Genomic DNA, 23,486 nt, shown 5'->3' with positions numbered 1-23,486 from the left:
AAGTCCTGGCTGGTGGATTTGTTCAGTTAGGTCTGTCCTGAAAATTTCCATTTAGTTGCTTCTGTTACTTAAAAAAATTTTTTTTTCTGGGGAGAGGAGGGCCATTATTGCTTCTGTTTCATTGTGCATGGAGCCCCTGGTACCACAGAGAAGCACTTGCATGTTGGAAGCTCCTTGGAAGCGATGAAACCGAGGCTGTGATTCCTCTCTAGGAGCTTCCCCCGGTGTTGTGGTGTACCCATGTGGTGCCAGGGCTCACACCCAGACCTCACACATGCAAATGTGCATGCTGTCTCCCGGTTCAGAAGCTATGAATTTTCATGATGATCAACCTTGGCAACGAATTTGGCGGTGTTGCAGGAAGTTGAGAGAGATGTTCAAGGAATATTTATTTGTTTCTTTTTCTTTCTTACTTTTTTTTTTCATACCAGGGTTATTGCTAAAGCATGGACCCTATATGACTCCAACATTCCCAGCTGCTATATATATTAAAATATTATGTATTTATTTATTATTGGATAAAGATAGAGAGAAATTGAGAGGGAGGGGGCGATAGAGAGACACCTGCAGCCCTGCTTCACGACTCATGAAGCTTTCTCTTGCAGGTGGGGACCGGGGGCTTGAACCTCGGACCTTGTGCACTATAATGTGAGCACTCAACCAGGTGTGCCACCACCTGACATATACAAATATATTGCCACCAGGGTTATCACTGGGGCTTGGTTGCCTGCATCACAAATCCACTGCTCCTGGTGGCCATTTTTCCTCTCCCCCTTCCCCCATTTCATAGGGCAGAGAGAGATTGAGATGGGAGGAGGAGACAGGGAGACAGAGACAGAGAGACACCTGCAGGGTCCTGGGTAGTTGTGCACCTGATTGATCCCACCTGGTACGAGTAAGTGGACCTGGTTTCCAGCCCCTGGTCCTCACTTGCAGGAAGCAAACTTGGCGAGTGGTGAGGCAGTATTGCAGGGGTCTCTCTGTCTCTCCCTCTTTGTCTCCCTCCTCTCTCTCAATTTCTGGCTGTCTCTGCCCAATACGTAAATAAAGATGAGAGAGAGAGAGAGAGAGAGAGAGAGAGAGTGATGCAATGCTTGCATCACTACCCATGAAGCTTCCTCTCTGCAGATGGGTAACAGGGACTTGAACCCAAGTCCTTGTGCATGGTCAGGCATGTGCTCGAACTCGTGCGCCACCTCCCGGCCCCCTCCCTGAACATTCCCAAGGGGACCTGGAAGCGGCCAGTTACTGGGCTCGCTGACCAGGCCCCAAAGTAGGACGCAGTCAGATCCGGTCTGAGCTGGCGCCACCCTCTCTGGGGCCTTTCGTTAAGAAAGTCAGTAACTTTGCAAGCAGAACCGGAATCCAGGCCAGCAGCTCATCTCCCAGGACCAGCTTGGGCTACAAGCCAGCACATCAAAACCTAGTTCCTCGTGCTGGTTGGTAGCTTCCAAACGTCCCAGGAAGAGGGTTGGCGGATAAGGCTTCTGGTAGCCTGTGTCCCTGAACATTCCTGGGGTTCTGGGTGTAAGCCCGCAGCACCACATGGGAGCACTGTGGGCATATGCAGGGCAATTCAGTGGATGGTAGAGCAGGGCTGTAGTCCCCCCCCCCTCTCCTAACTCCTTTGAAAAAGACTGAAAAGCTTGGCCCAGATCATGCATGTGTGAGGGCCTGGAATATGTGAAAGGATAGATGGATGGATGAGGAGATGGGTGGATGGATGGATGGATGGATGGATGGATGGATGGATGGATGGATGAGGAGAGGAGATGGGTGGATGGATGGATGAATGGATGGATGAGGAGATGGGTGGATGGATGGATGAGGAGATGGGTGGATGGATGGATGAGGAGATGGGTGGATGGGTAGATGACAGGTGGAGGGAAGGATGATGGATGGATGGATGGATGGATGATGGATGGATGGATGATGATAGATGATGAATGGATGGATGGTGGAAGGATGAGGAGATAGGTGGATTGGTAGATGATAGGTGGGTGGATGGATGGATGGATGGATATGTGCATGAGTGAATGGATGGATGAGTGAATTGATGAGTGAAAGAATGAACGAACGCCTCCATTATTCAGTGAGTAGACCAATAATGAATGAACAGACTCATAGATGAATCAAAGAACAAATGAAGCCAGTGAATGGATAGTTGAAAGAATCCGTGAATCATGAAGACAAATAAGCAAACAGATGAGTCAGTTAAAGGTCTTTGGAAAGCGAGGTTTGAGGACCCAGCAGCTGTCTGCTCAGAGCTGAACTCAGACCCTCTTCCTGGGCATGTCCCTACTTGGCGGGTGGCGGCTTTGTCCCTTCCAGGGGCTCCACTGCCACTGTCTCAAACACCCTCATCTGACTCGGTGTTGAGATCTGAAATAATAAAGCCCAAACATGTGTGCTCTTCCTTGTTCTCAGGCAAGACAGTGGGGTCTGTCTGTCTCCTTCTCATCGCTTCTCTGATTCCATCCCCGTCCCCAGCCCTGCAGGGTTCCCAAATCACTCAGAGCAAAAGCCACAGTCGTCACCTCCTCTCACTGTCCCGCCTCCTCCTGCCTTTGCTCATTGTTGCCCAATATGTCGGGGAGGCACGTCTCTGCCTCAGGACCTTTGCACTTGCTGTTTGCCAAGAAGGAGTCTTCTTGTGTGTCATGACCACATAGAGCAGAGCCAAGGTGCTCCATATGTGCTTTAGAGAAAGAAAAAAAAACATATGTTCGAGTTCAAGTTTATTCCTCAGTGACCATTTCTTTCTTTCTTTAATACTTTATTTAATTTATGAGAGAGAGAAAGAGAGAGAGACCGACACCAGAGTCCTGCTTTTGCTGATGGTGGTGCTGGGAATTAAACTTGGAGCCTCAAAGTCCTTTGCAAAACCATTATGCTATTTCCCCAACCCTAAAACCTAATTTCCTTCCTTCCTTCCTTCCTTCCTTCCTTCCTTCCTTCCTTCCTCCCTTCCTTCCTTCCTGCCTTCCTTCCTTCCTCCCTCCTTTCTTCTGATTCTTTCTTCCAGAGCTCAGTTCTGATTTATGGTGGTGTTGGGAATTGTACCTGGGACTTTTGATGCCTCAGGCATGAAAATCTTCTTTTTTTCCCCTCCAGGGTTATTGCTGGGGCCTGTACCAGCATGATGAATCCACTGCTCCTGAAGGCCATTTTTTTCCCCCATTCTGTTGTTGATGCTGCTATTGTTGGATACAGCAGAGAGAAATAGAGAGAGGAGGGGAAGACAGAGAAGGGGAGAGAAAGACAGACACCTGCAGACCTGCTTCACCGCCTCTGAAGCGACCCCTCTGCAGGTGGGGAGCCGGGGGCTCGAACCGGGATCCTTACGTTGGTCCTTGCACCTCACGCCATGTGCGCTTAACCCGCTGTGCGCCACCGCTGGGCACCCCTGGCATGAAAGTCTTTTTGCAGAACTATTATGCCGCATCCCCAGCCCTCTCGGTGATCATGCCTATGGCTTTGTGTACAAGAAACCTAAGTGTCTTATACACACCTCCTCCTGGATGTTCTCCAAGACCGCTTCTAGCGGCCCTGCGGTAAACCCGTGCCTGGATGGTGAACTTGTTCCATTCCTTCATAGAAACCCTCTTGATTTTCTCTGTCCTCCCTCCTGCAGGGTCTCCCTTCGCCCGAGCCAGCATTAAAAGTGCCAAGCTGGAGAACTCGACTTTTTTTCACAAAAAGGAAAGAAGAATGCGCTTCTACATCCGTCGCATGGTCAAAACTCAGGCCTTCTACTGGACTGTGCTAAGTCTGGTAGCCCTCAACACGCTGTGCGTGGCGATCGTCCATTACAACCAGCCAGAGTGGCTCTCCGACTTCCTCTGTGAGTAGCGCCACGGCCCTGCCCCACCGTGAACTCCCTGACCCGTCCCTCACACCTTCTCCCTGGTTCTTTTTCTCATTCATATCTCTTCAGTCCTTCCTCTAATATATATATATATATATGTATATTGATTTAATAATGATCCACAAGACCATAGGGTAAGAGGGGTACAATTTCACACACAGCTCCCACCACCAGAGCTCCGTATCCCATCCCCTCCACTGGAAGCTTCCCTGTTCTTTATCCCTCTGGGAGTCTGGACCCAAATTCTTTATGGGGAGCAGAAGGTGGGAGTTGTGGCTTCTGTCACTGCTTCTCTGCTGGACATGGGTGTTGGCAGGTGGATCCACACCCCCAACCTGTGTCTGTCTGTCCCTAGTGGGGCAGGGCTCTGGGGAGGGGAGGCTCCAGGACACATGGGTGAGGGCGTCTGCCCAGGGAAATCAGGTTGGCATCATGGTAGCATCTGCAACTTTTTGGCTGAAAAGCATTAAGATATAAAGAAGAGCAAATTGTTTAATAATCAATAATCTAAAGGCATAGACTATAGCAGATGAGATTTGGGGGTCTCCATTTTGGAAAAGGCTAGTGGGTCTATTTTATTTTATTTTTAATTTATTTTTCCTTTTGTTGCCCTTGTTGTTTTTTTGTTGGTGTCGTAGTTATTATTGTTGTTGTTATTGATGTCATTGTTGTTAGATAGGACAGAGAAATGGAGAGAGGAGGGGAAAACAGAGATGGGGAGGGAAAGACAGACACCCGCAGACCTGCTTCACCACCTGTGAAGCGACTCCCCTGCAGGTGGGGACCCGGGGGGCTGGAACCAGGATCCTTACGCCGGTCCTTGCGCTTCATGCCACCTGCGCTTAACCCGCTGCGCTACTGCCAGATTCTTGGTCTATTTTAGGTGTATTCCAACGGGCCCATGACTTCAGTAATTTTTGCCTGAGCCTGATAGCTTACATGCAAGTGGATTAAAAGTATTGTCTGGGGGAAATGGTGTCAAAGTTGAGAACAGGGCTAGAAACCCTCTTGTGGGCCTCTCCAGGCCCTGGCCCTCACTGGAGAGCAGCCATGGTGGGGACTCCCCACTCTCTGCAGGGAGGCTGGTCAGCCTGCTCTGCCCCTCGAGGAAAACGGGTCCTTTTTATTCCCCTTCTCCTTCTCCTCCTCCTGTTTCTTCTTCTTAATCTTCTCCTCATCCTTCTCCTCCTCCTCCTCGTTCATGTTCTTTTTTATATTTCTGTTTATTTATTAATGGGAATAAGAGAGAGAGAACCAGAGCCTCAGTCTGGCACATGCGATACTGGGGATTGAACTCAGGACCTTATGCTTTCAGGCCCAAAGCTCTAAGCCATTGCACCACCACCCCGGCCCCTGAATCCTCTGTTTCTTTTCCTCATATCTGAAACTTTCCGGGGCTGCCCTAATGACAGACTTGAGTTGTCTTGGGACCTGAGAGCTGGAAACTGGAATTCAGACCACCAAACAAGAAACAGAGACTGTGACAGACAGAGATAGAAACAGACAAGTCATTTCTTGGTGCTTCTGTAGAAGTGGTACAAAGAAAAAAAAAGTTGTGGCTGAGAGAGACTGTCTCTCAGGGGATGTCTCAGTGACTAAGAGACCTGAATAGTAATGGTGTCCCTTTTACTGTGCTTTTTTTCCCCCTGTTCTTCCTTCCTTCCTTCCTTTTTTTTTTTTTTTTTTTTTTTTTGCCTCCAGGGTTTTCACTGGGGCTCACTGCTGACACTGAATCCGTTGCTTCTGGTAGCCTCTTTTTCCATTTTATTGGATAGGACAGAGAAAAATTGAGAGAGGAGGGGGAGATAATGAGGGAGAAGGAAAGAGAGACACATGCAGACCTTCTTCACTTCATGAATCGTCCCCCTGCAGATGGGGACCAGGGGCTTGAACCTGGGTCCTTGCATGGACCCCTGCACTCATATGCACTATGTGCTCTTAACCATGTGCACCGCTGCCTGGACCTGATTTTCTCCTTTTCTTTCAAACCCATTTCTCCCCTCCCCCTTTAAGATTTTATTTATTCATTAAGGTGAAAAATATGAGAGAAAAAAAGAACCAGGCATCACTCTGGTATATGTTCTTCTGGGGGATTGAACTCAGGACCTCATTCTTGGGAATCCACTGTTTTATCCACTGTACCATCTCCTGGACCACCCCCATTCCTCTTCCTCTTCTACCTCCCCATGCCTGGCATTCATTTCTTCTCCAACAAATGGGGAAATAGTTTCTTCTCTCACAAGGTCCACAGGGTTTCCAAAGTTTTTATTATTATTTGATAGGACAGAGAGAGATTGGGTGGGGAGAAGGGCACAGAGAAGGGCACCTGCAGCCTTGCTTCACCACTCACGAAACTTTCCCTCTGAAGATGTGGACCAGGGGGCCTGGACCTGGGTCCTTGCACGGGGTAGCGTGTGCTCAGCCAGATACACCACCACTTGGCTCCCCTAGATCTTTTGAGCTTGACCCTTTTGGACCTGTCTCCCTGTCTCATACACCCCAGAAATTGGCACGAGAGAGTATCCACACTGATGAACTCGTGAGGTACCGTGACAGGTGACCACCAGTCAGAGTCTTAACAAGTAAAGAGCTGTGTGAAATCAACAAGACTTGTGTGGTAACCTGGGCAGGGAGAACAGTCAGCGGATATCCTGGCTGGCTGGCGTCGTGAGCCTCCTGAGAGGGCTGACCAAAACGTGCATTCCTCTTTAGAAGATTTCCCTCTTCCTCTGTCCAACTTGATTCTGTAGATGCTTGGTCCTTCTGCCCTGGCTCAGAATAGACACAGATGGACAGTGGAGAAAGTAAAAGCTTCAGCCTAGACAGTCCTCGGGACCTAGTCCAGATCACTGTTCCCAGTCACACTGACTGACCTGCTTCCCCTTTCCCACTCGCCCCGCCATCCACTCACAGCAGGACACTTCAGAGACCAGTTCTCTTTCCGAGATCCCTGACCTAGTTCCAGCCTTAGTAATTTCATCTGACCTCCCTAGAGTCTCTTATAAATGAAGATTCTACCTATATTAGCCTCTTCTGACAGTCTATTTTTAATGACACCCCCATCCCGCCATCCCTCCCCCCGACCACCCCTCATACAGATTGCTCTGTCTGTCCTGTCCTGTTTAGAAACCAGGACATTGGGACTTTTAGTTCAGGACCTCTGTGTCTTGTCAAGGTCCTCAGATTGTTTTGGTTTTTTCTCAGTTAAGAAAATGAGGTGACACACCTGGCTGAGCTCACAAGGCACAAGGATCCGGGTTCCAGTCCCCAGTCCCTACCTGCAGGTGGTGGGGGAATCTTTGTGAGTGGTGGAGCAGGGCTGCAGGTGTCTTTCTCTCCCTCTCTCTCTCTCTCTCTCTCTCTCTTCTCCCCCTGCCCTCTTGATTTCTGGCTGTCTCTATCCACTAAATCAATAAATAAATTTTGGAAAATTTTAAAAGAGAAAGAGGGTGGGAGTAGATAGCAAAATGGTTCTGCAAAGAGACTCTCATGCCGGAGGCTCCAAAGCCCCAGATTCAATCTCCTGTACCACCACAAACCAGAGCTGAGTAGTACTCTGGTTAAAAAAAAAGAGAGTGGGGTTTAGAGAGAGAGAGAAAGGGAGAGACGGAGGCACAGAGATGTTGACTGGCCGACCCAGGACCACATAGTTGGTGAGGGAGTGAGCCATTTGAACCTAGAGTTCAGAGTCTGTGTCTGAGACTAGATCCCTACCCCGGGACACCACACGACCCTGGATTCCGCTCTCTGTCCCTGATTCACCGTGTCACCTTGGATGGCTGACCGCCACCGCCCACCTCTTGAAGATGGTTTCAGGGACTAGTCACTCTCTCTCTGTTTCCTGTGTGTGTCACCAAGCAACTGAACGATGAGGCTGGGCTGAATATAGGCCACGCCAATTTGAAGCTACACCCCATTTTAGAGAGGCCGACAGATGAACACAGAGTCTCAGGGCAGAGGCAGTGTCTGCATCTCCTCGGGCCTCACAATTCTGGTTTCCATTTCCTGGATGGAAATTGGATTTTTGTGACCGCACCCCCCCCCAAGTTCTTCTAGATCCATTCCTGCCGTGGATAGACAGATCCTCTCTGATCTCACGCACCACCACCTCCCTGGTTTCCCTGGTAACCGGTTAACGGCCTCTTCTGGTGGCTCTTGGAAGGAAGGCACCAGATGTGACGAACAGATTTTTCTTCCCTGATGGTTTCAGCTCCAGAGACTCTTAGAGTTTCCCTCAGGACACACCCTGGAGTCAAAGCCAAGTGGAGGGTTGGAGGCAAAAGAGGATGTGACTTCTTTAGCTGCTCGCTCTTTTTGATCAAGTGTGTGATGTCCTTGAATGTCTCTTGGGTTGAGTGAAAAGAATGATGGATGAAGGGACAGCGGGTTAAGCGCAGGTGGTGCAAAGCTCAAGGACCGGCGGAAGGATCCCGGTTCGAGCCCCCGGCTCCCCACCTGCAGAGGAGTCGCTTCACAGGCGGTGAAGCAGGTCTGCAGGTGTCTGTCTTTCTCTCCCGCTCTCTGTCTTCCCCTCCTCTCTCCATTTCTCTCTGTCCTATCCAACAATGACATCATCAGCAACAACAATAATAACGACAACAACAACAAAACAAGGGCAACAAAAAGGGGAATAAATAAAAAAATTTAAAAAGATTTCTTTCTGTTGGTGATACAGATAAATCCCAAACATCTTGACTACAAATAGGACACCTTTATTTTCCATCTTTCCTTGGGAGTCCAGTCCAGTCATGTGTGTGTGGGTTAATCGTAATTCTTAGATGACACTTTGGCTGCAGAAGGCCATTGTTATTTTGTTAGCTGGCTGTTAATTTTGTTTTGGATTGGTTGGTTAGCTAGTTGGCTAATTTATCAGCTCATTCACTAGATGATTTTTTTTTCCTTCCTGGATTATTGCTGGGGTTTGGTGCTGGCACTACGAATCCACCGCTTCTGGTGGCCATTTTTTTCCATTGTACTGGATAGGACAGAGAAATTGAGAGAGAAGGTGGAGATAGAGAGGAGGAGAAACAGAGAGACAGCTGCAACCTTGCTTCACCACTTATGAAGGTTTTCCCCTGCAGGTGGGGGCCAGAGGTTTGAACGGTCCTTGCGCCCCCCGTTAGCAGATCTTTTAAAGTGTAGTAAGGACCAAAGATTCCCTCAAACCAGGAAAATCCCCCAAGCAGCCCCCGAACCTAAGATTTGATGAGTAATCGAGAGCTAACTCTTCTCAAGCCGAATCAACAGCTACAAGGTTGAAACCCATCCTTTTAAGTTTGGCCTGAGGTTGGTCAGTAGAAGGACAGGCAACAATTCTTCCTCTTGTCTGCTAAGGGGGGAAACTGAGGCCCATGGGAAATGAAGACACATAACGGCTTTGACCAAAGCCACCTCTCTCCGCCCCTTCTACCGGGCCAGACGGGACAGGAACTTCAGAGCCCCCGGAGCCATTTTCCCTCTAACAACTCTAACCTCCTCTCTGTGTTTCTGCCCCTCCCCCTTCCAGACTATGCAGAATTCATTTTCTTAGGACTCTTTATGTCCGAAATGTTTATAAAAATGTACGGGCTCGGGACGCGGCCTTATTTCCACTCTTCCTTCAATTGTTTTGATTGTGGGGTAAGTGTTGTGGCTTTTCAGGAATCTGTCGCTTCCTCTCATGGCCAAGGTGGCTGGTCTGTGGGAGGACATACTGGGGGGGGGGGGGGGGAGTGAAGTCACATTTTGCATGATTCACCGATACACAACATCTGGAACCAGAAAATCTGTAGAGACAGGAGATGGACTCCTAGAGACAGGAAGTAGGTTCCTAGAGACAGGAAATACACATCAAGGTAGACATAATAGACATAGAGATGACGAAGATTTATACAAGCCCCTTGTCCCCTCCTGCAGGGGGGAAGCTTCACAAGCAGTGAAGGAGGGCTGCAGGGGTCTCTCTCTCTCTCAATCTCTCTTTCTCTGTCTACCTGTCTGTCTCCCCCTTCCTTCCAATTACTGGCTGTCTTTACCCAAAATGAATAAATAAATAAATAAATAAATATTAGAAGTGGAGACAGGAAGTAGATTTGTGCCTCTCCAGGGCTAGAGGAGAATAAAGGAATAAAGGGAGAAATGACTGCTCTTTCGGGTTGTGGGTGATGACCATCATCCTTTGGGGGGGGGGGGCGTGTGATGGCACTGTTTCAGAGGTAATAGTTGTGTGCTGCTGTGAATGCAAGAAATGCCCCCTGAACCTGGTTCTTACAATGAGTTCATTCATTTTGTGCAAGGCTGAGAAGGTGCTTGCTAGACATCACAGTTGTCTCTATACTCTCCCTGTTCTGCTCCCTCCCTCCCTTTCTTTCTTTCTTTCTTTCTTTCTTTCTTTCTTTCTTTCTTTCTTTCTTTCTTTCTTCAGAGGCCACTCCACACTGGTGTTGAGGCTGTGCATTCATTCCTTTGTGATTCACTTAAAAAAGCATATATATGAAAAAATATGAATATATATATATATATTCATTGCTGTTACCTTTTTTTCTTTCATTATCTTTATTTATATTGGATAGAGACAGCCAGAAATTGAGAGGGAATGGGGATGATAAAGTGGGAGAGACACAAACAGCCTGTTCTACCACTTGAAAAGTTTCCCCCCTGCAGATGAGGACTGGGGGCTTAAACTCAGGTCATTACAAATCGGGATGTGTAACACATGTGCTCAGCCGGGTACACCACCACCTGCCCTCCCCCCCCTGTTACTTTTAAAAAACAATATATGCAGAGGATTCCGGGGTGTTGAAAGGCCCTGCTTTTCCACAAACTACATGGAAACTACATGGTGGGCTTCCATTTTGCAGTGTTGTGCTTTGGGGAGTCCTTTTGTCATTATCATTATTGTTATTATTACCAAGGAGGGGTCACCTGAGACATTATTATTATTATTGTTATTGTTATTATTATTATCATTATACAGAAGGGGCACACCATGTGAGGACAGTTTGTCAGGTTTGGGGTTGCAACCCAGTGCAGGCTCAGGGCACGTTTGCAAGGACATGAACCCCCGGCCCTGGGTTCTAGGTCATTATTGGGAGCATCTTTGAGGTCATCTGGGCCGTCATCAAACCTGGTACATCCTTTGGAATCAGCGTGTTACGAGCCCTCAGGTTACTGCGTATTTTCAAAGTCACGAAGTAAGTCTGGGGTGTGTGTGTGTGTGTGTGTTGAGGGGGGGACGCTTCTTGACCTTCTGATGCCTTCCTGAGAGGGGGGGTGGCAGTGTTGGGGATCAGGTCACCTTCAGTCTGTCCTCCCTCCCCACACTCCACTGCCCTCTGCTGGCAGGTACTGGGCATCTCTCAGGAACCTGGTCGTGTCCCTTCTCAACTCCATGAAGTCCATCATCAGTCTGCTCTTTCTCCTCTTCCTGTTCATCGTCGTCTTTGCCCTTTTGGGAATGCAGCTTTTTGGAGGCCAGTAAGTGCTTGCTGGATCTCCCCGCTTCCAGCTGCCCCAGCATCCTACCGAGGGCACCACCTGCCCTGCCACCCATCCACATGATGGGGCCCAGATAGATGCCACTCCGGGTGGTCTTTCTGGGTGAGCCGTGGGGCCCCGTGTGACCCACTGGTGTCAATCCCACAGGTTTAATTTCGACGAGGGGACACCCCCTACCAACTTTGACACTTTTCCGGCAGCAATAATGACTGTGTTTCAGGTAGGACCTGCCCTGGGCTCCCATGCTGAGTGAGGTCACAGTGGGTGGAATCAGGGTGGGACAGGAAGCAGGGGAGGGAGAGAAATGGGGAAGAGCCCTTGGGAGGAGAGAGGCGGTGGTGCTCCTGCTTAAGTGCACACACTACAGTGCACAAGGACCCAGGTTCAAGCCCCTGGTCCTTATTGGTGGGGGGGATCGTTTCATGAGCAGTAGAACAGGGTTACAGGTGTCTCTCTGTTTCTCTCACTCTGTCTCCCCACTCCTCTCTCAACTTCTCTCTGTCTCTACCCAATAATAAATAAATTTTAAAGAAAAGATTGGGGTAGTTTCCAGGACATGACTCGGTGGGTAGACCACACATCTAACTGCATGTGACCCTGGATTCAAGCACTGACACCATGGTCAGGCAGGGCTGTGGGGTCTCTCCTCTCTCAGCACCAGGCACAGCACCCAGGGACCCCATGGAGGGTGGGCAGGGCTGTGGGGTCTCTCCTCTCTCAGCACCAGGCACAGCACCCAGGGAGCCCATGGAGGGTGGGCAGGACTGTGGGGTCTCTCCTCTCTCAGCACCCTGGACAGCACCCAGGGAGCCCATGGAGGGTGGGCAGGGCTGTGGGGTGTCTCCTCTCTCAGCACCAGGCACAGCACCCAGGGAGCCCATGGAGAGTGGGCAGGGCTGTGGGGTGTCTCCTCTCTCAGCACCAGGCACAGCACCCAGGGAGCCCCATGGAGGGTGGGCAGGGCTGTGGGGTCTCTCCTCTCTCAGCACCATGGACAGCACCCAGGGAGCCCATGGAGGGTGGGCAGGACTGTGGGGTCTCTCCTCTCTCAGCACCAGGCACAGCACCCAGGGAGCCCCATGGAGGGTGGGCAGGATTGTGGGGTCTCTCCTCTTTCAGCACCAGGCACAGCACCCAGGGAGCCCCATGGAGGGTGGGCAGGGCTGTGGGGTCTCTCCTCTCTAAGCACCCTGCACAGCACCCAGGGAGCCCATGGAGGGTGGGCAGGGCTGTGGGGTCTCTCTCAGCACCAGGCACAGCACCCAGGGAGCCCCATGGAGGGTGGGCAGGGCTGTGGGGTCTCTCCTCTCTCAGCACCAAGCACAGCACCCAGGGAGCCCATGGAGGGTGGGCAGGGCTGTGGGGTCTCTCCTCTCTCAGCACCAGGCACAGCACCCAGGGAGCCCATGGAGGGTGGGCAGGACTGTGGGGTCTCTCCTCTCTCAGCACCAGGCACAGCATCCAGAGAGCCCTATGGAAGGTGGGGCTTCTCAGTCCCCTCCCTCCTCATGGTCACCCCCATTCCATAGAAAGACTGGACAAGTGAGAGTAGATAGCATAATGGTTATGTAAAGATGACTCTCATGCCTGAGGCTCTGAAGTCCCAGGTTCAACCCCCCCGTACTACCATAAGCCAGAGTTGAGCTGAGCGGAGCTCTGATGATTAAAAAAAAAAGTCACAGTTTTAAAATTTTTACTGCACTAAAGTAAAAGACTCGGGTGGGGGAGGGTTCACTACCTGGAACATGATGGCAGAGGAGGACCTAGTGGGGGTTGAATTGTTATGTAGAAAACTGGGAAATATTATGCATGTACAAACCATTGTATTTTACTGCCAACTGTAAACTATTAATCCTTCAATAAAGAAATTAAAAAAAAAAAAAAAGACGGGAGCCGGGTGGTAGCACAACAGGTTAAGTGCAGGTGGCGCAAAGCACAAGGACCAGCATAAGGATCCCGGTTCGAGCCCCCGGCTTCCCACCTGCAGGGGAGTCGCTTCACAAGCAGTGAAGCAGGTCTGCAGATGTCTGTCTTTCTCTCCCCCTCTCTGTCTTGCCCTCCTCTCTCCATTTCTCTCTGTCCTATCCAACAGCGATGACATCAATAACAATAATAATAACTACAACAATAAAACAACACAGGCAACAAAAATAGAATAAATAAATATTTTAAAAAATTTAAAAAAACAAGACACTCCCCAACCCCCTGATGTCAGCCATACCTGAGCTAAGAAACCCTGACTTTATGAAAGTTTGAAGATGAATCCTGAGAACTTGGAGGAGGAGGAGGAGGAGAGAGAGAGAGAGAGAGAGAAGCAGAGCCTCCACCTGGTACATGTGATGCCAGGGATTGAACCCAGGACCTTGTGCTGGAGAGTCTGATGTTTATCTACTGCACCATCTGCTGGGGTTGACTCTGATTTTGTTTTTAGTTTTGAGTAGAGACAGAAATTGAGAGAGAATGGGGAGACAAGAACGAGAAAGAGAGGGGGAGAGGAGGAGAGACTTGCAGCCCTGCTCCACTGCTCATGAAGCTTCCTCCCTGCAAGTGGGGGCCAGAGGCTTGAACCCGTGTCATTGTGCATGTTGACACGTGCTCTACTTGGTATGCCACTTTCCAGCCCCTGGTTCTGATAACTTTAAAATAGAAAGAAAGGAAGAAAGAAAGAAAGAAAGAAAAGAAAAGAAAGAGAGAAAAAAAGAAAGTTTATTTGTGAAAGAGGGAGAGAGAACATGCTGTAGTTATCACTCTGACATTCAGTGTCAAGGACTGAACCTTGAGTCCCATCCTCTGGCCCAGAAATCCAACCCACCCACTGGGAACACCTCCACAGGGCTTTTTGTCTGCTGAAGGCTTTTGGTCTAATGGGTTCCCTGCTCCCAGGCGCACACATGCACCCCAAGATTCCCCCACAGCCCCCCTCCAAAAAATGAGGATCTCAAAACACAGAATGCTTGTCTCTGTCGTTCCAAAACACGTGTTCAGAGGGCAGGATCTGGAGAGGACACCTCTTCCAGGACTGAGAGAGGCCCCCTGCGCTCTGTGTCTACACATGATGGGGTTGGAGAGACAGGAAGAGTGACAGGAAAAAGCTGAGGAGAAACCAGAGAAAGGCAGATAGAAAAACAGGGAGGAGAGAGAGACAGAGAAATGAGAGAGACAGAGAAATGAGAGAGACAGAGAAATGAGAGAGACAGAGATAGCTCACCTGGAGAAGTGCATACTTCTCCTTGTGTGATGGTCTGGGTTTTAGCCCCTGCTCACCACATAAAAGCATCATGCTCAGTGGAACCTTTTTTTTTTTTTTTTTTGCCTCCAGGATTATCTCTGCACCTCAGTGCCGGCACCACCAATCCACTGCTCCTGGAGGCCATTTTTCCCATTTTATTGATTGGACAGAGAGAAACTGAGAGAGGAGGGGGAGATAGGGAGAGAGAAAGAGAGACACCTGCAGCCTCGCTTCACTGCATGTGTAGCGAACCCCCCACCTGCAGGTGGGGAGTCGGGGGCTTGAACCTAGATCCTTGTACAGACACAATAGAATCTTCCTGAGTGGTGAAGGTATGCTGTACTGCCCGTCTCCTATCTCTGCCTTTTACACCCTACCTGGAAAAAAAATGGATAGTCTTCCAGGGGTGGAGAAATGGTGCTGATCCAAAGCTTCCATGAAGCCCTATGACAGAGAGAGGAGAGAGACACAGAGAGAGAGATAGAGAGAGAGAAACACTGAGGAGAGAGGGAGAGGGAAAATGCTGAGAAGAAATAAGAGGCTAAATAAATCAGAAAATAGAGAAAGAGAAAGAGAGGGAAAGACAGACATCCGAGAGACAGAAATGTAGACAAAGACACAAGAGACAGAAGTTAGGAAAGAAGACAGAGAGAGACAGAGACACTGTCTGACAGACACACGGAGAGGCAGAAAGACAGATGGTAGAGGGATAGAGACAGAGAGGTGGAAGGCCAGGGAGCTAGTTCACTGGGTGTGGTGCCAGCCTTGCCAGGCACATGACCCAGGCACCACATGGGAGGTGCTGAGGCACCTGGGGGAACTCCCATGCTGTGAGGTCTCTCCCTACTGTCTGCCTGTCTGCATGAAAAGCCACCCAGAGCAGTGAACAGGACTCTGAAAGAGATGGTTAATAGACAGACAGACAGACAGACAGTCAGACAGGAGGGGCCAGAAGGTGACACAGCTTAGGGGTAGATAGTTCAATGGTTATGCTAACAGATTCTCATGCCTGGGGATCCAAAGTCCGAGGTTCAGTCCCTCACACCACCATTAAGCCAGAGCTGAATCGTGCTCTGGTTAAAAAAAAAAAAAAGTGTGGCTAGGTAGGTAGATGGTTAGATGATTGATACTATACTATATGATAGATAATATACCAATAGACAGATCATTGACAGATCAATAGATAGATTGACTGATCAATCCATAGATAAGGGGGAGACAGACCCCCCAAGCTCTCCCAGCCCCTTCCTGCTGGGGTGCCAACCTCATCCTGGGGAGGAGGCCCCCACACTCCCAGCTCCAAAGACCCTCCCTCACCTGCCCGTCTAGGGGTTCAGTCTCTTGGCTTATCTGGGGGCGGGGTCCCCTGTTCTGTACTGAGAGGCTCAGACTAGCAGAAAGAGCCCCCCCACATATATGGGGATCCTCGCCCCAATGTGAGGGGCAAAGATGTGGTGTTCTTCCCCTTCCAACGTGGGGTCCCCTCACAGACTTGGGGATCCCCATCATCCCCACTCGAGGGGTCCTCACCCCTAGGCATGAGGATCCCCGGCCCCTCCCACCTGGGGGTCCTCTCCCCTGATGTGGGGTGTCCTCGGCCCCCGGCCTCGGCAGCGTGTGTGTGTGGGGGCACTGCTGAGGGGTGCCGTGCCCCCCAGATCCTGACGGGGGAGGACTGGAACGAGGTCATGTACGACGGCATCAAGTCACAAGGCGGCGTGCAGGGCGGAATGGTGTTCTCCATCTACTTCATCGTCCTCACGCTCTTCGGGAACTGTATCCTTCCTGCACGCCCCCCCCCCAGACTCCCCACCGCCCAGGGCCCCCCACCCCAAAACAGACAGAACCAACGGGGGGCTCGTGGGAGGAGGTGGGACACCCCTCCTCGTCTGGGCAGACCAGAGAGTGGTCCACTTGGAAGTTCCTTCCTTAGTTTGGGGAGAGAGGACTGAGGGGCTGGGGTCTCCCTAGTAGCATAGGGAGAGGCAGTAGGGGGATGAGAGAAGAGGGGGAACCTGGCCCCCCACCACCACTCACAATTGGGGGTAGAACTCAAGGAAAACAGGGAGGGAATTGGGGGGACAGAGAGGGCCAGTAGTGGTAGGAAGAGTTGACCCAGTCTCCCTACTCTGGGGAGAAGGGAAGGGAAGGGGAGAGCCGCAGGGGTGCCAGGGGGAATAGGTGTGCCAGCCCCGCCCCCAGGTGCTGGCTCACAAGACAGGTGGAGCTTCCGGGGGGACCAGCCTCCAGGTACCCCAGTTTCTAGCGCTTATGTTTCCCTGACTCCCCGTGCAGACACACTCCTGAATGTCTTCCTGGCCATCGCGGTGGATAACCTGGCAAACGCTCAGGAGCTGACCAAGGTGGCCGGGGTGGGGGCCGGGGGGTGGGGGCAGGGGCGGGCAGCACCCCAGGAAGGATCTGTGCCCCACCACCACCACCCCGGGCAGGATTCCTGCGGGGCAGGAGGTGGGAGCCTACAGCACGTGTCACTTGTCACAATCAGTGTCAACATGTCACTTAATCACACTTGTCACACTGTTGTGTTGCAACTGTTGTCACACTTGTCACTGGCCACATGTTGCACTTGTTACACTTGACACATCACACTTGTCACTTGTCAAATGTGTCACTTGTCACACTTGAAGCAGGGGGTGACCTCCGAGGACAGCTGACAGAAAGGAAACCCCCCCACCCTCCGCTTGTCCCTCCCCAACTCCCACCACAATGGAGGAAGCTTCAGGGCTGTGGTCTCTCTCTGTCTCCCTCTTTGCTTCTCTGTCTCTACCTAAAAGTAAACAAACAAGAAAAGGGAGAAGGAAGACAATCTTCTCTCCCCCACCCACCTTCTCAGAGGGAAAGACCAGGGCCCAGAGAGGTGTCAGAACTGAACTCTCACAGATGTGACGCTAGAAAGAGGAGCCTTCCTTGCCAGGGGAACCCAACCCCACCCGCATCCATCTGGGGTGGCAGGTCCCGCCAGCTGAGCCACCAGGGCAATTCCCCAGGTTGTGCAGTGTGCAGAGAAACCCAAACACTTCTCTCTCTGCTGGGCTTATTGGGGGGCGGAGGGGGAGACAGATGCTGGGAACCAGCAGGGACCCCCCCTGAAAGGTCCCCCCAACCCTCCCAAATTCAGAGACTGTGCGCACAGGCTTCCAAGCCTCCATCTGCCCAACCTGGCAGGAGAGAGAGAGAGGGGGGTTCCCAGGCTCAGATCCAACTCAGGATGGGAGAGGTTGAGGTGTGTATGTGTGGGCGGGGGAGCCTGGGGAGATTCCTGAACCCTTGAATGTATAGCTACAGAGTCCAGAGTCACTGAGGAGCAGGTGGGCCCAACCCTGAGCTCCTCTGGGCTCCAAGATCCCATCCTCAGCAGCTTAGCCCAGGGGGGAAAGAGGGAATGAGAGGAGGATGGGAAGGATGTAGGCCAAACATGTGAGTGGTCGTCAAAGAAACGGCAGGAGGGGGCCAGGTGGTGGCGCACCTGGCTGAGCACACATATTACAGTGTGCAAGGATCTGGGTTCAAGCCCCGGTCCCCTGCAGAGGGAAAGCTTCACAAGTGGTGAAGCAGGGCTGCAGGTGTCTCTCTGTCTCTCTCCCTCTCTGACTCCCTCTTCCTCTCAATTTCTGGCTGTCTCTATCAAGTAAATAAAGATAATTAAAAAAAAAAAGGTGCCACGTGGTAGCACAGTAGGTTAAGCCCACGTGGCACAAAGCACATGACCAGCATAAGGATCTCGGTTCGAGCCTCTGGCTCCCCCCACCTGCAGTGAAGCAGGTCTGCAGGTGTCTGTCTTTCTCTCCCCTCTCTGTCTTCTTCTTCTCTCTTGATTTCTCTCTGTCCTTTCCAACAACAATAAATAACCCAGCAGTAGCAACGATAATAACAACAGGAACAACAAAAATGGAAAAAAATGGCCTGGAGGAGCAGTGAATTCGTAGTGCAGGCACCGAACCCCAGAGATAACACTGGAGGTAAAAACAGACAAACAAACAGATCTCCTCTTTGGGGCCAGGTGCTGGCACACCTGGTTGAGTGCACATGTTAGAGTGCACAAGGACCCGGATTCAAGCCCCTGGTCCCCACCTGCAAGGGGAAAGCTTTGCAAGTGGTGGAGCAGGACTGCAGGTGTCTCTCTGTCTCTCTCCCTCTGTATCTTCCCCCACCCCTCTTGATTTCTGTCTGTCTCTATCCAGTAAATAAAGATAGTAAAAAAAAAAAAAAATTTTTTTAAAGGAAGAAGCTACAGGAAACAGTGAGTTCTCTAGGCTTAAGTTTCTGCATTGTTGATTGACTTTTGAAGAATTGACTTGTAAATGAGAGAGGGAGAGGGGGAGAAAGAATGAAGCAGAGCCTCCTTCTGGCTCATGTGATGCCAGGGATGGAACTCGGGACCTCAGGCTTGAGAGTCCAGTGCTTTATTCACTGTGCCCCATCTCAGACCACATTGCTTTGTTGGTTTTAATATGAGAGAGAGAAGGAGAGAGAGAGAAGCAGAGCCTCCCTCTGGCATCTGCAATAGTGGGGGTTGAACTCGGGACCTCGTGCTTGAGAGTCTAGAGCTGTAACCACTGCACCCTGCTACCAGGCTGCCATCTTTGCAAATTTTGACTGTCATTCCTACACACAGATTGACAGACAGGCTATGTTAAGACCACAGGATTCTCCTACCTGAACCTCTGAAGTCTCAGGTTCAATCCCCAGCACCACCACCAGAAGCCAGAGCTGAGCAAGGCTCTGGTGTCTCTTTCACTCACAAAATAAAATTTTTAAAAAGTTAATAAGCAGAGAGACCAAGAGAGAACTTACTCAATAGAGGGCACACTTTGCCAGGCACAAGGACCCAGGTTCAAGCCCCCAGCTATCACACGGGAGCACTGTGCACAGGGGAAGCTTCATGCATGGTGGAGTGGGGCTGTGATGTCTTTCTGTCTCTGTGTGTGTGTGTCTCTCTCTGGATGAAAAAGAGAGGGAGAAGCTGGGGGAGCACTCCTGTTGCTTCTGATATTGAAAGAGAGGGGAATGTTTGCTAGAGCAGTGGAACCACATTGGTGCAAAACAGCCTAGATAGATAGATTGATTGATAGAAGACAGACAGACAGGAGAGCCTTTATTAAGCACCCCGCCACCCCTGAACCCCCTTCCTGGGAGAACACGGGTGAGGAAGCAGTTAGATGGTGGATGAAGATGAAGGAGGAAAGTGAATTTTTTTGATCTGGGGAAAGTGAATTTTTTTGTAGAGCTGGTGGGGAGACTTAACATTTAAAATGGGGAGAGGGAGGACTTGGAAGGCTCAGGGAGGTCAATTGACTTGCCTAAGATGAGGAAGCATCTGGGCTGTGGTTTCTCTCTCCCTCCCCCTCCCTCTCCCTCTCTGTCAGAGTGAGAAGATAACTGAGTCTGTAACATCTGTTACAAAGTGGGGGTGGTAGAGTACACTTCACCGATTTGGAGCTTCCTTCCATCTTTTGTCCCATTCATCCATTCACCCATCCATCTATCTACCCACCCATCTGTCCATCTTCTTCATCCATCAACCCAGCCAGCCAGCCAGCCATCTGTCCACCTGTCCATCTATCATCCACCCATCCATCCATCCGTCTACCTGTCCATCTATCCATCCCTCCATCCACCTATCTCTGTTCTCCATCCATTCATCCAACCATCATGCACCCACCCATCATAATCTTTCCATCCATCATCCATCCACCTGTTCATCTTCTCCACCATCTGTCCATCCTTCCTTCCATCCATCCATCATCCATCCATCCATCCATCCATCCATCATCTATCCATCCATCCACCTATCTATATTCTCCATCCATTCATCCAACCATCATGCACCCATCCATCATATATCTTTCCATCCACCTGTTCATCTTCTCCACCATCTGTCCATCCATCCATCCATCCATCCATCCATCCATCCATCCATCCATCGTCCATCCATCCCCCATCCACCTGTCTATATTCTCCATCCATCCCTCCATCCATCCAGCCATCATCCACCCACCCATCCATCCATCCGTCATCTATCTATGCATCCATCATCCACTCATCCATCCACCTGTTCATCCCATCCATCCATCCATCCATCCATCCATCCATCCATCCATCCATCCACCTTCCTTTCATTGTTCCATTCTATCCATCCGTTCTCCCTTCCACTCATCCACCATCTTTCTTTCCTTCTACTTATTTTTCTTTCCTTTCCGTCTCCCTTCCATCTTTCCCTTCCTCCTAGCCTCAGTGCCGGGGTCCCTCTCAGCTTGTGAATGGGGGTCCCCCTGTGCTTTGCAGGATGAACAGGAAGAGGAGGAGGTGGCCAACCAGAAGCTGGCCTTGCAGAAGGCCAAGGAGGTGGCCGAGGTCAGCCCCCTGTCTGCGGCCAACTTGTCCATAGCCGTGTGAGTAACTCTTCACCTCTCCTCGGCCTGTGGACACCCCCTCCCACCCTGCCACAAGGACTTGGGGGGCAGGGAGGGCTTCCCCCATGGGCTTGAGCTCGCTCTAGGAAGAGGTTCTGACACCTTCTTAGCCACTCTGCTCACTGGTCCAGGTGCTGGGGGTATCAGGGAGGAGCTGGGTGGGGTGGATAGAACTGTGATTTACGGGAGTTGGGCGGTAGTGCAGTGGGTTAAGCGCAGGTGGTGCAAAGCGCAAGGACTGGCATAAGGATCCCGGTTCGAGCCCCCGGCTCCCCACCTGCAGGGGAGTCGCTTCCCAGGCGGTGAAGCAGGTCTGCAGGTGTCTGTCTTTCTCTCCCCCTCTCTGTCTTCCCCTCCTCTCTCCATTTCTCTCTGTTCTGTCCAACAACAATGACATCAATAACAACAACAGTCACTGTAACAATAAAATAACAAGGGCAACAAAAGGAAATAAATATTTTTAAAAAATTACAAAAACGAATAATAAAAAAGAATTGTGATTTACGGGAGTCGGGTGGTAGCACAGCAGGTGGCACAGAGCACAAGAACCATCAAAGCACCACCATCAGCCCGAGTTGAGCAGGGCTCTGGTCTTTCTCTCTGTATCTCTCTGTCATTAAAATGAAATAGGGGCGGAACCAGGTGGTGGCGCACACATTACAGTCTCAAGGACCTAGGTTGGAGCCCCCAGTCCCTGCCTGCAGGGGGAAGCTTCTCGTGTGGTGAAGCAGGGCTACAGATGTCTCTCTGTCTTTATCTCCCTCCTAATCTCAGTTTCTGGCTTCCTCTGTCCAATAAATAAATAAAGATAGTGAAAGAAGGAAAAAGAAAGAAGAAAGGAAGGAGGACCAAAAGTAGGGACATAGTGGGGGAGACAGCCTGATGGTTCTGCAAACAGACTCTCCTGCCTGAGACTCTGAGGTCCCAGGTTCAATCCCCAGCACTACTATCAGCCTGAGCTCAGCAGAGCTCTGGATTAAAAAGAAATGCCACATATGTAAAAAGTTGTTAGAAATCACTAAGAAAAATGACAGGATTTAGGAAATAGCACAGTGGTTCTGCAGACACTTTTTCCTGCCTGAGGCTCTGAGGGCTCTGGGGAGTTGGGCGGTCCTGGGGCTGTATGGGGTGTGTGTGTGGGGAGGGTTGCAGGCTCACCCCAGCCTTCGCCTCACCCCCTCCTCTGGCAGGAAGGAGCAGCAGAAGAACCAGAAGCCAGTGCGGTCGGTATGGGAGCAGCGCACCAGCGAGATGAGGAAGCAGAACCTGATGGCGAGCCGGGAGGCCCTGTACCCTGAGCGCGACCCCGAGGAGCGCTGGGCGACCACCTACAGGCACCTGCGCCCTGACGCCAAGAGCCACCTGGACAGACCGCTGGTGGTGGACCCGCAAGACAACCGCAACAACAACACCAACAAGACCCGCGTTGCCGAGCCCCCCGGGGACCCCCGGGTCAGCCCCCCACGCCCCTGCCCGGCGGAGGACTTGGGGCGCAAGGCTGCTCGCTGTCCCCCGGACGGCCGCAGGGCCTGGGCGGCTCCCCCAGATGTCCAGCTGGGCCGGGAGGGCCCTTACGGCCGTGAGTGCGATCCCCGGCCCCGGGAGCCCGGCCCCGGCACCCCTGGCCCGCCTGCGCCTTTGGGGGGCTGGGGACCCGAATCTGGGGGCATCCCGGGGGAGGCGCGCAAGGCCGGGGACCCGCAGCGGCGCCCCGCGAGGCGGCCCGTGGGAGGCAGGGACAGTCGCGGGGGATCGCCGCGAGCCGGGGTGGACGGAGAGCCCCCACGCAGGCCCCGGACGCACCGCAGGGCCCCAGATGACAGTGGTGGCGGCGGGGGTGAGCGCAGGGCGAGGCGCCGGGACCCCGAGGACGGTGGGGAGCGCAGGAGGAGACATCGCCACGGGCCCCCGGGGAGCAGTGCCCCAGAGCCTGACCCACGTCGGCGCAGGAGGAGGTGAGCACCCTATCCGTTGGGGGTCTGCTGGAGGGACCCGCGGGGTGCCCCACTGTGGGAGAGGAGGGACCCTGAGCACCCCTGCTGTGGGAAGGAAAGGGACCCGGAAGCATTCCACTGCGGGCCCGGGAGGACCCACTAAGTGAAGGGAGGGACCTGAGGTTGCCCTACTGTGGGAAGGGAGGGACAGCCCTACCTCCCTCCATGGGGCCCCCTGTGGGTGCTGTGCATGGTGCTGAGAGAGGAGAGACCCCACAGCCCTGCCCCACCTTCCATGGGCTCCCTGGGTGCTGTCCATGGTGCTGAGAGGAGAGACCCCACAACCCTGCCCACCCTCCATGGGCTCCCTGGGTGCTGTGCATGGTGCTGAGAGAGGAGAGACCCCACAGCCCTGCCTCACCCTCCATGGGGCTCCCTGGGTGCTGTGCCTGGTGCTGAGAGAGGAGAGACCCCACTGCCCTGCCCACCCTCCATAGGCTCCCTGGGTGCTGTCCATGGTGCTGAGAGAGGAGAGACCCCACAGCCCT

General features: G+C 51.8%; 1 protein-coding gene across 6 annotated transcripts in view; it reads left to right on the top strand.

Moving 5' to 3' along the window:
• The window catches only part of CACNA1A (calcium voltage-gated channel subunit alpha1 A), a 194,359-nt gene that overhangs the window by 98,668 nt on the left and 72,205 nt on the right, over positions 1-23,486 (top strand). For all 6 annotated transcript variants that reach the window (XM_016192271.2, XM_016192270.2, XM_060181837.1 and 3 more), the window contains exons 11-19: positions 3,635-3,844; positions 9,375-9,487; positions 10,925-11,037; positions 11,189-11,320; positions 11,489-11,561; positions 16,229-16,346; positions 16,866-16,933; positions 20,877-20,983; positions 22,195-22,959. In XM_016192271.2, coding sequence (XP_016047757.2) covers positions 3,635-3,844; positions 9,375-9,487; positions 10,925-11,037; positions 11,189-11,320; positions 11,489-11,561; positions 16,229-16,346; positions 16,866-16,933; positions 20,877-20,983; positions 22,195-22,959 — 1,699 coding nt within the window. The remainder of the gene's footprint in view (positions 1-3,634; positions 3,845-9,374; positions 9,488-10,924; positions 11,038-11,188; positions 11,321-11,488; positions 11,562-16,228; positions 16,347-16,865; positions 16,934-20,876; positions 20,984-22,194; positions 22,960-23,486) is intronic.

The sequence above is a fragment of the Erinaceus europaeus genome, chromosome 23 (genome assembly GCF_950295315.1).
Source record: "Erinaceus europaeus chromosome 23, mEriEur2.1, whole genome shotgun sequence".
NCBI classification, from domain to species: Eukaryota; Metazoa; Chordata; class Mammalia; order Eulipotyphla; family Erinaceidae; genus Erinaceus; species Erinaceus europaeus.
This window is presented reverse-complemented; position numbering and strand designations above follow the sequence as displayed.